The 14,966-nt window shown below is 36.8% G+C and overlaps 3 protein-coding genes and 1 pseudogene across 5 annotated transcripts; 3 read left to right on the top strand and 1 right to left on the bottom strand.

Annotated features, from left to right (window-relative positions):
- The first annotated feature begins 163 nt into the window (after positions 1 to 163).
- Positions 164 to 1,277, top strand: LOC140810841 (uncharacterized). Its single transcript, XM_073168739.1, has one exon. It carries the CDS (start codon positions 389 to 391, stop codon positions 1,097 to 1,099), a length of 711 nt encoding a protein of 236 aa, XP_073024840.1. The 5' UTR covers positions 164 to 388; the 3' UTR covers positions 1,100 to 1,277.
- A 1,360-nt stretch (positions 1,278 to 2,637) lies between these two features.
- Positions 2,638 to 5,873, top strand: LOC140809936 (cytoplasmic tRNA 2-thiolation protein 1). Of its 3 annotated transcripts, none has more exons than XM_073167719.1 (10): positions 2,638 to 2,847; positions 2,934 to 3,048; positions 3,444 to 3,586; positions 3,984 to 4,103; positions 4,410 to 4,522; positions 4,744 to 4,836; positions 4,971 to 5,011; positions 5,149 to 5,215; positions 5,298 to 5,409; positions 5,556 to 5,873. In XM_073167719.1, the coding sequence occupies exons 1-10, from the start codon at positions 2,743 to 2,745 to the stop codon at positions 5,712 to 5,714; spliced, it is 1,068 nt and encodes a 355-aa protein (XP_073023820.1). In that variant the 5' UTR covers positions 2,638 to 2,742; the 3' UTR covers positions 5,715 to 5,873. The 3 variants fall into 3 exon arrangements, with proteins under 3 accessions (XP_073023820.1, XP_073023821.1, XP_073023822.1); XM_073167720.1 differs by having other exon boundaries at positions 2,643 to 2,847; positions 2,942 to 3,048; XM_073167721.1 differs by having other exon boundaries at positions 2,746 to 2,847; positions 3,444 to 3,530.
- A 1,113-nt stretch (positions 5,874 to 6,986) lies between these two features.
- LOC140809402 (L-ascorbate oxidase homolog) lies at positions 6,987 to 11,223 on the top strand. The gene is made up of 8 exons (XM_073167014.1): positions 6,987 to 7,382; positions 7,603 to 7,712; positions 8,694 to 8,964; positions 9,263 to 9,365; positions 9,506 to 9,851; positions 9,953 to 10,318; positions 10,407 to 10,485; positions 10,761 to 11,223. Exons 1-8 carry the CDS (start codon positions 7,251 to 7,253, stop codon positions 10,971 to 10,973), a joined length of 1,620 nt encoding a protein of 539 aa, XP_073023115.1. The 5' UTR covers positions 6,987 to 7,250; the 3' UTR covers positions 10,974 to 11,223.
- Positions 11,224 to 11,784: 561 nt separating this feature from the next.
- LOC140809472 (uncharacterized) lies at positions 11,785 to 13,545 on the bottom strand (annotated as a pseudogene).
- Between the last annotated feature and the right edge of the window lie 1,421 nt (positions 13,546 to 14,966).

The following is a 14,966-nucleotide window of genomic DNA, read 5'->3' as shown; positions in this document are numbered from 1 at the left end:
TGTTTTAAGCACGCAGGAACACCAAATTGGAACCATGTGTACATGCAAGCTGGGAAACTTCCTGCTAGCAACTTGTTCTTCTTTGACAAGCACAAGAATTCAGTACGAGAAAAGGATGCACGATATTTCCAGCTATACATCTGATAATTCAATTCTCAATTAATTCCATTTAATCATATAATAAATTGTTTATTATGACTGATGAAGTTCAAATTACGTGATTGAATTAAATAAACACGAGGTCTTTATTCTTTTACGGGTCAAAAGTTGCTTTATGGAACAAAATTGTCTTCTTTCGAATTCAAGTTTTTATATATCCCTCGTACAATTTTGAAGCTGTGGTTTATGAGATTCAATTTTGAACTGGTTCAGAATTTTGGTTACCTCGATGTCGAATCCCGATTTTGATTTTGATTTTGATTTTGAAGCACTGAGAGATTTACACGATTCGGTGAACGATCTGCTGCATTCTTCGGCGACCAAGCTAGAAATAATCAACCATGGGAGTCAGAAACGGGCGTACGAGGTCTCCGAGGCGTCGCTGAAAATGGCGGACTCGTGCGGCGCCGCGAAGGATCTCCTCCTCTTGGCCAAGGACCACCTGCAGCACCTGCAATTCGCATTCCGCCGTGTATCCGCCACCACCGAATCGGATAACGCGGGGAATCAGTTGGCGCGGTATCGCCTCCCTAGGAAGCAGCTGAAGAAGGCGATCTTAAAGCGGATTCACTCGATCAAAGGGGTGAAAAACGAGTATCTCGCCGCCGCAACGGACGATCCGAACCTGGCCTTGGTCGTGAATCTGCTGAATGAAGTGCTGGTCACCATTTTGTCCATCGTGAAATCACTGACCTCGTTGATTTCCACACCAAACCTGCAGGAGGGGAGATCAACACGTATGGAGATGTTCAAGCTGAAACTGACGAGGGTCGACAGTTTGATAATTTGGGGAAAGTACGACGCGGCGGCGATCCAATCGGCGTTGAAGAGGCTGGAGGCGGTGGAAGTGGTGGTGGAGGATTTGGAAGGAGAGTTAGAGCAGATGTTTAGGCGGTTGATTAGAACAAGAGCTTCACTTCTCAACATCATCACCAGCTAGGGAAAACTGAGCGGCTTCCACTTACATTCTATTCTTTCATTCTTCTTTCCGAGTACAGATTCAAATATTTTTTTGGAACTTGTTACACTTCTAAAAATCATTACTTTGATTAGAATGAGGAAGTCTTTAATTAGCATAACCTAAAAATTTGAAGGTTTTATTTTATTATTATTTTTTTTTTTGAAATCCTATTCTAGTGGATGACAGGACTCGAACCTGAGACTCGTCTTGCCTTTTCTAAACCTAAACTCATATCCGATTCATATTTAAAAAAACGAATTTTACAACAATTATTTTCCACATTTTTAAAATTTATTTTGAACTTGTATGTTTATAACATAAATAAATTGAATAAAAAACATTCAAAGTAAGTCTATAACAATCTAATAATTCATATAAATCCAACAAAACATTAATTGGGTTTATAATGTATAAATAAGCCATCAATCTTATATAAAAGAACGATTTCAAGTACTTTAATAATAAGTAAAATGGATATAAACAAACTAAGTTGGTTCACAAGATTTTCGAGTTGGCTCGAAAAAAATTTGATTTGTATTCGAGTTTATCGAATTAAAGCTGAACTCGAACGTATTCGAATTTTTTTTTTAGTCAAACTGGAGCACAACTCAATGTCGTTGTTAAGTGAGATAAATGGTTGCATGTATTTTATGATAGTAAATATATTTTGTGTTTAAAAAAAACATTTTTGTACAGGAAATGCTATAGATATTGTAGAAGAAAATTTTATTTAGATGTTGCTTTATTTGTGAGTAAATCAACAAATTACTGAGACTATCAAGAAATATTCCTAACCATTTGAAATTCTATACTTTATTTGCATTCTCAATATGATATTGGTTTCACGTGGTTGAAAACTATGTAAACACAAAAACTCTTGTTGACGTTTTATTAATTAATTTTGTGAGACAAATACTCTATTTGGGTCATCTGAAAACATCAATTTTTATGTCGAAAATATTATTTTTTATTATAAATATGAACATAGTTGACATGTTTCGCAAGTAAAGATCCGTGAAATTGTCTATCAAAATACATACTTGTATTAAAATTACCACAACTCAGGCAAACTCACTTCCATATTTTTATTTGACGAGTTACTTTATTTTATTTAAGTCAGTGAACTTATAATTGGGCAGAAAAATGGCCACTCGAGATAATTAAGTACACCTTGGCAACTTGAAATTTGATTAAGGGGTTTGAAAAATCAATTAATCCCACATAATTTTTTTATAATTCTCATCATATTTACTTTTTATCTAACTTAAATTATAAATTATTATCTGTTGAGCATATCATATACATATTACTTTAGATAATTATTGAATTTATCAGTTTTTTCACTTATGTATTTATACCTAATTCAGCATTTAGTAATATAAATTTTACTATCACTGTACGTTATTGACATATAATTAATTTTTTCATTTAATTCTAAGAATAATTTGTATAATAAATAAATTATACAAAATATATTTTGATTCCATATTTGTTTTTTTTTTTAATAAATCGGAAACGAAAACAATAAACACAGACGGAAAGAATCAACAAAGAGGAAAAAGAAGAGAACAGGCCGCTACTGTTTCACCACGTCGACCAAAATATCCTCCGACTTTTGTGCGATGGCGGCGGAGGTGACCTTGGAGACAAAGCCTAAGGGTGGTCGATTCTGCAGCATCTGCACCACCAGACGCGCAGCCCTCAAGCGCCCGAAAACCCTCGAACAAGTATGAATTTTTTTGCTTGCTTTGAATTTTGGTTTGTTCTTTCGAAGCTTTAACTAACTAGAATACTGATTGTCTATTGGTAAAAGATATGCAGGGAATGTTTTTATGCTGTGTTTGAAGATGAAATTCACAGAATGATCGTAGGTAACAATCTTTTCAAGCCCGGTGAACGCATCGCTATTGGAGCTTCTGGTGGAAAAGGTGAGAAAATTCGCATTGCTGTTGATTAGAAAATCCTAAATCTGTTTCGTGGATTATCAATTTTCAAGTAATTGGAATGGAAAGGCTGTTATTTATGAATTTAATGTAAGCTTATATATTAGCATTCCTGCAATTTAGTGCAGGAAACTAGATATATTTTAAGGTAGACAAATCATGCTTCAGGTGGTTGGAATGAGATATTTATAGCTTTTTACGAATTTAATATAATGTCTAAACATAGACCATGTTGAAGAGAATGTAATTAGTGGTGTAGCTTTCGTTTTCAGAAAATTATTTGAAATATGAACTTCATTTCATTTGTTGGCGAGGTCTTTCTGCCCCCTGCTAGTTTGTAGCAGATTTATTGACTTTTGCAGCGAATGGGATTGTTGCAGATTCTACCGTACTTGCATATGTGATGTCGAAATTAAATCGTCAGCATGGATATGGGCTGGATCTTTTCCTCCTTTCTGTCGATGAAGGTATCACCGGTTACAGAGATGACTCACTTGAAACTGTCAAAAGAAATGAAGTTCAGGTGATAATGTGATGGCTCGTAGCTTTGCTGGAGTAACGAATTGCAATCATGGATTTTGATTAGAGCGTTCCTCATTATCATAATTCTTATGGCAATTTCTTTTTTCTCGTTCTATATTAGAAATTATGGCAATTTTCTTTTTTCTCGTTCTATATTAGAAAACTGTTGCGATAATATTTTCTTCTGTTTTTGTTTTCTTATATATTTATATATCGAGAATATGCAAAATCCTTATGTTCTAAGGAACAGATACTGTAACTTTGCTTATAAAGGCTTTGTTTGTTCTGTAGTACTTGATTCCTTTTTTTACCCTATCTTATTATCACAATTTTTCTACTTTAGCCTTTTCTGAATTCTCACCATATTTATCGGTTTTGTTGCCATTTTTCATTTTCAGTATGGACTTCCTCTAAAAGTTGTTTCTTATAAAGAGTTGTACGGGTGGACAATGGATGAGATTGTAAAGCTGATAGGTTTGAAGAACAACTGCACGTTCTGCGGTGTTTTTCGTCGTCAGGTAAAGTAGTTACTTATTGCTGAATTAGCAAGCTTTAAATTGGGCTTCAGCACTTGTCTTTTTGACATTTTACCTTTTTGCATCTTTTATTTTAAGTGAAGCAAATACAATTCCGGCGTTGAAATAGTTAAATATTTAGTACCGAATTTGTTGGTTTTTGAGTTAGTTCATTGTTGGGTCTAATTGCCTGTTGATTCATGTCAGATCGCTGTTTAAGCAATTTTTACAGTTCCTCTGGATTCCAAGATTTAAAATAAGGGAACAGCTGGGTGGATTTGACTCTTTTATTTCATTTTTGTGTTCAAGGCCCTTGATCGTGGTGCTGCGCTGTTGAATGTGGACAAGCTGGTTACTGGGCACAATGCTGATGACATTGCTGAAACAGTTCTTTTAAACATATTACGAGGGGACATTGCTAGGTAATGCTTTCATATTTGAGATCTCACAATTGGCTATCTATCCTAGAATCCGCATCTGTTTTAAGTTGTGAAAGAAGGATCATCAAACTGAAGGTCCACAAATGGTTGGATAATTTTATGTGTCGTGATATGTTTCATTGGTTTCATCCCTCTTTTTCAGTTCGTGTTTTCTCTATAAACATTTGTTATCTGGTAGAAGATTGATGTTTTCAACATTTCAGGTTGAGTAGATGCACGTCAATAATCACAGGAGAAGATGGACCTATTCCAAGATGCAAGCCTTTTAAGTACACCTACGAGAAGGAAATTGTGATATATCCTTGTTTCACTGGTTTTTTTACTTATTCCTTGTGTTTGCTTGATCAGCTTCAGATGTGTAGAAGCACATATATAGCATTTTACCAATTAACAAAATAACAGTAAATCGAAGACCTTAACTGTTTCCCACGTATGCATATTTCAAAAGGCTGGATTACTTCTCAACAGAATGTAAGCTCGCATGTTCCCAGCAGTTTTACCTCTGCTCGTCATTTATCTGTAGTAAATCATGCATGCATGAGCTACCTCAGTTGCCTTTTTCCTGCTTTAGGTTCTTTTTTCCTCACCTGCTTTGAGAAATTTTGCAGGTATTTACTCCCCGAATGCGTACCGTGGATTTGCTCGGGAGTTTATAAAAGATTTGGAAAGGATAAGGTCAAAGCCCAAAATGATTCTATGCATTACTTTAGTTGTTTATGTATTTGTTTCTCACTTATTTCTGGTTTCATGAATTTAGACCAAGAGCTATTCTTGACATCATCAAGTCGGGAGAGGATTTTAGGATCTCTACTTCTACAAAAATGCCAGGACAGGGAAACTGTGAAAAATGTGGTTATATTTCCAGCCAGGTGAGAATGCCTCTACCTTTGCCCTTGGAATGAAACAAGTAATTTTTACTCTCTTCATTCATTAAAAACGTCATAATGGAGTTGAATGTTGATTAGAATGTATACAGAAGATATATATTAACTTTACGTACATTTGATGTATCCAGAAATGGTGTAAAGCCTGTGTATTGCTAGATGGGCTGAATCGTGGTTTACCAAAGATGGGTATTGGGCGTACACGAGGCCTTGATAATGAATGTAACAAGGACACAAGTAATGGAACAAAGAGCCTGCAGAGCAAACAATGTGGAACACTGGACTTCTAATGCTGCTGTGCAAATTCAAACAATATAAGTAAGCTCAGGCAGTGATACCATCCATTTTTCTCTGACTCCATTTCACAGTCTTGTCTATGATAGTGAAACTTGATTCTACGAGTTATTAATGTAATCTTTGGAGTGTGAAATGCCAACTAATTGTGATTCTGTCTGGTCCCGTTCTAGTTAAACACTTAAACTTAATTTATCTCTTGTTTTTTTTCAGAATCTGCTTTCTGCTTTGTGTTTAATTTAATGTTACACGGTGTGACGGCGATGGGCTGAGTTGTCTACATTGTGAAAGTTTATTCAAAGATACTAAATGTCGGTGACTGTTTTTTGGAACTATAAATTTATGGCAATTTCGTTTTCCATTGGATAAAGAATCATGAAAGTTTGTATAGTTATATTGAATAATAATAGGATATCGAGTTCATGAGTTTCCATATGTTAATGTGTGGTAGCCGCCACAACTCCGGGCTTAGGCTCATGTAAGTGCGACAATGCCGATGAACTCGGCTAAGGATGATTCCTAACGAGCATACCTTATCGATCTATGCTTGATAATTAACTTATCACAGTAGTCTATTACATATTCCATAAGCATTTTCGAACCCCTCATAATCCCATTTAACTGTTATGAATTTATATCATGTGTCAATTCAGATATTTCAATCATGTAAATATTAGGAACGGTGGGTTGCATTTTTTATTTTTTTACTTTTATAATAATAATTATAATTATAATTCTACTTATATTCATCGTTTTCTCTCAATAATTACAATATATTTATTTGCGTTAATATACGAATTAACTATCTGGAAAATTATATCAAACTCGTCTGATCAATTATGCTACAATCTGAGTTGAAAAGAAGAAAGAACACGGCATGTGTGAACACGAATGGTCCCATGTTCGACTGTATGGACCCACCACCGACACTCTTTCTCATTTTCCCACGATCCTTTATTTAATTTCTTTGCAGATTATAAAATCACGTCGTATATAAATCTAAAACAAAAACTAATTATGTCGTTTGACCTATTTCTAGATCATTGTCAGCCAACTGCAACTCGGGAACATGACATTTGCTAAGTTGAATTATATATACAAACGTTTATTTACAAATATGTAGTTCCGTCTTATTTCTTGCATCGATATAAATGATCAATATTTGAAAATTCTCTAAATACTTTACTTTTTCCCATTGTACTTTACTAACAAAAGAGAAAAACAATCAAAAAAATCAATCTTTCCTGTATATTATTACATTACACCCCACTTCTTGACAGCCACAGAGTCTTTTTACTTGCTCCTCACACTCGACTTTGATTTTTTCCACAGCTGCAGTCTGAATGAACCACACCACTTTTACATAAACACACACACAGAGACACGCACGTATATATCTGTATATATATGTGTGTGCCAGCAATTACCTCCACCATTTAATACTCCTCCATACCATTAACCCTCCCCCCAAAACATCCAGTCCCCCATTGCAGGTAGTTGTGGTTGGGTACTAAATATTCAAAAAGAAGAAAATGGTGCTAAAATTAACAGCACTGTATTCTCTGCTATGTGTTTTCATTGTGGTTTCAGCAGATGATCCCTACAGATTCTTCACATGGAATGTGACTTATGGCATCATTTATCCTCTCAACATCCCCCAACAGGTTTGTGTCCTAAATAAAGGAGAGATTTTTATTTTTTGAAAAATTCCATGTGAAATATAATTTTCTTTTTTTTTTTCGGTGATCCCTTGCTCTGTCGTTTATATACATTGTTATTCGAAGGAAATTTTTTTGGGGTAGTTTAGATCAAGAAGCAGTTTAGATGGCAGATTTTTTTTTCTTGTTTTTTGTTATTTATATGTTTGTTATATTTAATTTTCAGGGTATTTTGATCAATGGGCAGTTTCCTGGTCCTGAGATTTACTCTGTCACCAATGATAACATCATTGTTAATGTGTTCAATAGCTTGGATGAGCCTTTTCTCATTCACTGGTAAGAAGTAGTTAATGAAACACTGTCTGTATACACGCATTACACACAGACACACACTACAGTCTTATTTCCATCTTTTTATTGTTGAAATTTCTTTGGTAAATGAGAAATATGGATTTAGGTTGTTTCAAAGATTGGCATTGTAAAGCATCGAATTGGGTCTTCTGTTCCCACCGAATCTGCATTGTAGCCTCCTACTGATCTTACTTTTAGATGGTTTACATTGATTCTTTCCTTTCGAAATAAGGCACCAGGATTACTTCTAAAGTAATATTTTAATTTTAAATATTAAATTCATAATTACGATGGGTAAAATTTAAAAAATAATTTGCAAAATACGCTTGATTTTTAATTAAATCTCATATGTAAACACTGATGATAAAATATAGGAACAAGGATCCTGAATTTGACAAGATAATATATAAAGAACCGTGGACGATGACTCTTTGTGTACTACATGTCGAATTTTTAAAATTAAAAATTGGCCATAAATTCAGATCTGACATTATTATTTATTATTCGTGCACCAACCTATACTACATATCACATGGGTTTTCAGTCTAAATATTTAATGTAATATGTTCGATCTTCCACTTGAATAATGTATTCAGTTCCCATCTCATAATCTTACACAAATTAATTCTTGTTTTTATGTCCGAACACGTAATTAGGAGTATGTTTAGTCATGCTAAAATCATTTATTTATTTTGTAAAAAAAGTTTTCTTATTTTAAAAAGTCTTGTTATGTTACAAAAAAAAATTGTTTAAAAAAGTATTTGTTTAGAAGCTAAGAATTTTTGGATTTTGGACTTCTACTATTTTATTTTTAAAAGTAAAATAAAAAAGCAATTTTCGACGTAATTTTTAAATAAAAACAATTTGAAAAGTGTATGTAATGCTATGGTATTTTTATGTAGACAAAACACATGTAATAACAAAGATTTAATAGCATCATTTGTTGTTATGAAATGGAAAATGCAGGAATGGGATACAGAACAGGAGGAATTCGTATGAAGATGGGGTGTATGGGACTACGTGTCCGATCCCGCCAGGAAAGAACTTCACGTATATCCTTCAAATGAAGGATCAAATCGGGAGTTTCTTCTATTTCCCATCCTTGGCCTTCCACAAAGCCGCCGGTGGTTTCGGTGGCATCAGGATTCTGAGCAGGCCCTTAATCCCCGTCCCTTTCCCTAATCCCGCCGACGATTACTCCCTCTTGATCGGGGATTGGTACGCCACTAATCACACTGTAAGTATACTGTTTGCAGTGTCGGCAAAATTAATGGGTCCGGTCCCTCTTTGGGTTCCACAAATATTACTTTATTCATTTAACAGCTGGGATATGGGGTGATCCAGTTTGCATGTTGGGATTTGGGCCCATAATAGTTCTGCACGTCAAAGTCAAAGGATGGTTTATTCCCTTGTATTATTATACGTTAAATGATTGAATTATTTAATATCTATGTCATTCCTTAATTAATAAAATAATTTATCATCTCGGTGAATTCGTTGGTTATTATTTGGGCGATTAATATTTTTGTATGTAGGATTTGAAGGCAAAACTAGATGGAGGCAACAAGTTGCCGTTCCCTGATGGAATTCTTATCAACGGACGTGGGCCGAATGCCACCTCTTTCAATGTTCAATCAGGTCTAAAAATGTTTTTTTTTTAAACTATTTCTTGAATAATTTTCGACTATTTTTCGTTTTCCTATTCCACATTTTCATGTTCTGGTCGGGTTTAGGACAGAATTTCGATACGAAATGTTTTAAGTAACTTATTGTAATAGGGAGTACGTACCGGCTAAGGATATGCAATGTTGGATTGCAAAACTCGCTCAACTTCCGAATCCAAGGCCACAAGATGAAAGTGGTTGAAGTGGAAGGCACACATACGTTGCAGATCAGCTATTCGTCCCTCGACATTCACGTCGGACAATGCATGTCCGTTCTTGTAACAGCCGATCAACCCCCTCAGGCCTATTACGTTGTGGTGTCCAGCCGTTTCACCACACCTGTGCTAGTCACCACAGGTTTTCTTCGATATGCTGGCTCGAACAGTCCTGCCCCCGGACCGCTGCCAGGTGGACCAACGACTGAGATTGATTGGTCCCTCAACCAGGCTCGTTCTATCAGGTGTGCATGTTGGTTTCGTTTTCTTGATGCAGGCACTGAACAGTGGTTTATGAGTAGAAGACTGGCTAGTTACGAGCTAATAAATATTCTATTGCTTCTAGGACTAACCTCACAGCAAGTGGACCAAGACCAAATCCGCAAGGTTCATATCACTATGGCATGATAAACACCACAAGGACCATTAGGCTGGCAAGTTCTGCGGCCCAAGTCAATGGAAAACAAAGATATGCAATCAACAGCGTATCCTTTGTGCCGGCTGACACCCCTTTGAAGATTGCTGACTACTACAAAATCGATGGCGTTTTCCGTGTTGGAAGTATCTCTGATGCTCCCACAGGCGGAGGAATGTATCTTGACACATCGGTGATGGGGGCCGATTACAGGGCATTTATTGAGATTGTCTTTGAAAACAGCGAAGATATCTTGCAGAGCTATCACTTAAATGGCTACGCCTTCTGGGTAGTAGGGTGAGAAATCCGAATTTTGAAATCTTGATGTGCATATAAACTTTGATACGGTACCTTTGACTGTATGATGTCTCGATTACAATGGCAGGATGGATGGAGGGCAATGGACCTCAGCAAGTAGAGATCAGTACAATCTCCGGGATGCTGTTTCTAGATGCACAGTTCAGGTAAAAAAAAAATTGACCAAACGTTTAGATATATTGATGGACCGAGGAAATTCATTTATGAGGGAGGATTTAGAGAGCCAAAAATAACCTTATTTCGAAATTTCAAGATTTCAATCCCCTGTTTATTATGTTAAGAGTATAAAAAACTATTGTCGATCACCATGGAGTAAGAGCTCGACTTTTGGAAAAAGTGGTTTCTTATTCATTCACGTTAAGGTACTACAAACTATTGAATTGTATGGAAAAATTTTAACATGAGAATCCCTTGAATGCAGGTGTATCCCAGTTCTTGGACCGCCATTTATCTTCCATTAGACAACGTAGGAATGTGGAACTTGAGATCAGAGTTTTGGGCTAGACAGTATTTAGGACAACAATTTTATCTAAGAGTCTACACCACATCAACTTCGCTTAGGGACGAGTATCCAATCCCAAAGAACGCCCTTCTTTGCGGACGGGCCAGCGGCAGACGCACCCGCCCCCTTTAAAAGCATGCGTATCTTTAAGCTCAGTTTCTGTCTTTGCCAATGGGATGCCATTTTTGGGATTAGAGAGCTTGTGTTTATGGTAATTTGATCAAGTTAATGACCTTAACTCGAGGTCATGTAATATTCTTTATATTCCCATGGATATTGTATTCCGTTTGATGTTATCTAGTTTCCCATGTAATTCTTGTCGTAATGCGACATGAATTTGTATCATCTATTCAAAGTTTCCATTACAATTACGAATATTAAATAGCTCGTGTTTATTTAAAATTCAATCACTGAAGCAAATGCTCCAGAAAGTACACAATGGCCACTTGACTTTCTTATCTATCACGAATAACATATTGTTGGGTAAATATAGATGGTTTCTAAATTTTAATTAGGACCAAAAGTTCGTCATGCCCAAACCTAAGGAGGGAAAAGATTGGACAAGAGTTCATGAGTAATTTAAATCGGTTTGAATAAAGCAAAAAATGTATACAGATACAAATAGATCATGAGTAAAGTACTCATAGAGGAGTGGAGTAGTGAGATAACTAACCCAATAATCAGAAGAAAAAGAAAAGTATCCGCATGACAAGAGAACGTGACATACGACACATTCTTGAGAATTCTATGTAATTTTAGAATCTTAAAGTTACGGATGATACTTCACTTGGGAAAGACAACGACCATCACAAGAAGCACAGTCGGACATTAGGACATGCATGGCCAAACAAATCTGAGGTCGAAGATAATATGTGCAAATACCCAAACGGACTGCCAAAAAGATCACAACAAATAATAAGTAGCCGCAGGCGAACGATATCTGAGGAAGGTTTATGTATTCCCATCATAAGAACAATCTACCCATGAATTTCAAGAATCTATTCAATTTGAAAGGTTCTCAAGACTTTCAAAAAGCAGCGTTCCTCATATAATTTAATTCATTCCAACACAACAAATAGCAACCATAGGTCCAGAGACAATTACTTGGCATCCAAGAGGTAGAAATTGGGAGAAAAATGTCTATAAATTGACTCACATAGCCAGGTTATGTCAACTAACAACTTCCCCATGTTTTAAATCTGTGTTTTTATCATTTCCCGCACCATCTCCAGAGGTTGAAGTATTATCTCCAGCATGTAAGTCACGTTCAAAGAATACAGCCAGAGGGCTACAACTCCATCCATGTGCTCTGTTGACGCGATATGTTGATAAATATACGTCAATCGTCATTTTGAAGTCCTCATCTTCCTCTGAATAGCCCTTCAATGACACCTCTTCGTGACTATCTTTCCATTTCTTGTTATAAGACGCGAAGAAGCATTTGTCAAGATTCAATCCAACCTCAGGAGCCATGGGTTTTCCGGAACCCATTAAAAGTGCAAGTTAGCGTCACAAGAATGTGGTTAAAAAAAAGTTCAACCAAGTATAGGGGTTTAAGAATCGTGTGCTCACTGTTTAAAAACGGTTTCAAACAACGACTCCGGGGTTAAGTTCCTCATGATCGCAACTGCGAGACCGATCATTTTGCGTATTTGATGAAGCATGAAGCTCTGCCCTACAACCTCGAATTTCACAAATTCAATTCCATCAACATTTAATGTGGTATTTGCTGCGAACGACATAATGTATCGTTTGGCCGATGGGTCCTCTGCTTTGATTCTTAAAGTGAAGTTATGGAAGTTGTGTGTTCCCTCGTACTTCATGAGTATTATATTAAACCTCTCCTTCACCTCCTCTCCATAACAAAACTTGCTCTTGTTCTCTAAATTCGTAACACCATTAGAATTCAAATTATCTAGGTAAAACTTATCAGAATCATTGACATAATTTCCAGAACTCACTGCAACATCCTGTTCTGATAAAGCACATGCATTGTTTGACGAAGTGCCTGAACCAACTGTGGCATCTTCAAATACGTATTTGAACTCTGAATTCCGCTTTCCCATCAACCCAGCGACCTTCCGCCCTCTTTCCGAACACTCCAAACACTTAACGATCTCATTCGCAGACCCTAAGCTAGCAAGGACACTCTCTTTATCGTGATGACAAGATGGATCCAGCGCAAAAACAGGGATCAAGTAAACATACTGGCGCTTATCGCAAAACTTTTTAGCACTGAAGGATGTCGTCCGAATCTGGGTGGACAGGTGCGAGTTCAATCTCTCGACGAATCCGGGCGGATCGATATAGAATCGACCAGACACTACTTGACCAACTGCACTGACGCCCTTATCGGTTCTGGTGGACCTGGCAAAATGGAACCGCTTGTGATGACCCCGGTCAGCTTCGGGAACAGCACCGGAATGGTACAGAGCTTCCTCGAGCTCGCCTTCTATGGTTTTCGCTCCGGGATTTTTCTGCATCCCCTGGTATCCCACTCCGCAGTAAGCAAAAAATACCGCGATTTTTCGCCGCTTGAACCTCGGTGTTTTCGTAAGATTCTCACCATTGCCAGCGGCAAAGGCGGCGGTATTCTCTTAATTATCCTCGTCATCGGAGGTGGTGGCCGACATTTTTGGACGTTTGGGATTTGGTGGTTGTTCTTGTGGTTGAACTCGAGTAGAGGTATCCATATTCATGGTGAGATTCACATGGATACAGTACTAGGTTTGTTTGAAGTACAATATTATTAGTCCATTAAAAATTAATCGGTCATATTATTTTAAGGACCGTGTATCGTATTATCGTAAATCTTATGTGATTATCGATAATTTATGGAATTGTCATGTGATTATGTATTTGATGTATATCATGACAATGGAATTGAGAAAATGAGTATTGGATATGAATTGACGTTGTAAGAGCTCGAGTAGAAAAGCCGGACACTAATATAATACTAAAACCAATGTGTTGGACAGAAGATGTGGCGCCCGGGCGGTAGGTCATGACCGCCCGAGCGCCAGGGTATGTAAAATGTGTATTCGGGCAGAACACTTCGCGTCCGAGCGATAGTTTGTGACCGCCCGAGCGATGCAAGTGTTAGGCGGACAGAACTCTCCGCGCCCGAGCGGTAATCCTCTACTGCCCAAGCGCGATAAAGATGAGGATAAGAATAACTTTTCTTCTCTTTCTTTCTTCATTTCTCATACGATAACTTCGAGAAAAAAGAAAGAGAATCGAATTCTTCCGTCCGAATCGACTTCGAAACGCTGTCTAAACGCGAAATAAATTATATATTTGTGATCTTCGCGTCGAGGGCTTCTGACTGAGGTAATTTTCTTCTGGTTCCAGCATCTCTAAATGTCAAAGTGCTGGGATTATTTGAAGTTGAAATTCCTATATATAGTAGAATAACCGACAATAAACTCATATTCAAAGTCGGAATTGAATTATGATATGATTTGGATTTGATATGAATTTTTGGAGTTTCAAACGATATTTGAAACTCATATTAATGATTTTGGAATACGTTATTGATTGGAATGAGTATGTTATTGATGTAGATAAAGTGTAATATCAATATCTTCAGGCTACATCAACTGGAAACGAAGAATCGAGGTATGTTGCGACCGGGTAACATACGACAGGTATCTGTATTATATGATATATGTTGGATTGATTTGACTGATTGGATTGAGAATATGTGTCTATGTGCCTTATTTGTTGAATTTAATGTGGCATACATGACATTGAGATTTGAATATCGATGTATAAAATAAATATTTTTGTTAACACACATCGTTTGATGCATACATCGATACATGACATGCACGTTGAGCTATGATCCTTGGATACCCTGATATGATTTGATTGGATTCTGGGGTTTGTGAACACAATGCTATGTTTGGTATTACATGACCCTTAAAACATAGACATTTGTGGCCCCGACGATTGATTTGAGATTTGGGATTTGATGGCGCTTCGTCGACGCTATCATACGAGTATCCCTTATTGAGGCCGGTGTGCCAGCTCGAGCATTGATTTGATAGCGATTCGTTTGATTCTGACATGTGCTCAGTGGATGGGCATATTACCTGATACCTCCACGATATACATGCATTGTAT

This window comes from Primulina eburnea, chromosome 13, assembly GCF_022965805.1.
Source record: "Primulina eburnea isolate SZY01 chromosome 13, ASM2296580v1, whole genome shotgun sequence".
NCBI lineage: Eukaryota > Viridiplantae > Streptophyta > Magnoliopsida > Lamiales > Gesneriaceae > Primulina > Primulina eburnea.
This window is presented reverse-complemented; position numbering and strand designations above follow the sequence as displayed.

What these genes read in the sequence shown, in the direction of transcription:
- LOC140810841 (XM_073168739.1), top strand. Translation starts at nt 389, where the DNA reads ATGTCGAATCCCGATTTTGATTTTGATTTTGATTTTGAAGCACTGAGA.
- LOC140809936 (XM_073167719.1), top strand. Translation starts at nt 2,743, where the DNA reads ATGGCGGCGGAGGTGACCTTGGAGACAAAGCCTAAGGGTGGTCGATTC. An exon ending in GCCCGAAAACCCTCGAACAA is followed by an intron (nt 2,848 to 2,933) that starts GTATGAATTTTT and finishes TATTGGTAAAAG; the next exon opens with ATATGCAGGGAATGTTTTTA. An exon ending in TTACGAGGGGACATTGCTAG is followed by an intron (nt 4,523 to 4,743) that starts GTAATGCTTTCA and finishes TCAACATTTCAG; the next exon opens with GTTGAGTAGATGCACGTCAA.
- LOC140809402 (XM_073167014.1), top strand. Translation starts at nt 7,251, where the DNA reads ATGGTGCTAAAATTAACAGCACTGTATTCTCTGCTATGTGTTTTCATT. An exon ending in CTCTCAACATCCCCCAACAG is followed by an intron (nt 7,383 to 7,602) that starts GTTTGTGTCCTA and finishes TTTAATTTTCAG; the next exon opens with GGTATTTTGATCAATGGGCA. An exon ending in GAGCCTTTTCTCATTCACTG is followed by an intron (nt 7,713 to 8,693) that starts GTAAGAAGTAGT and finishes TGGAAAATGCAG; the next exon opens with GAATGGGATACAGAACAGGA.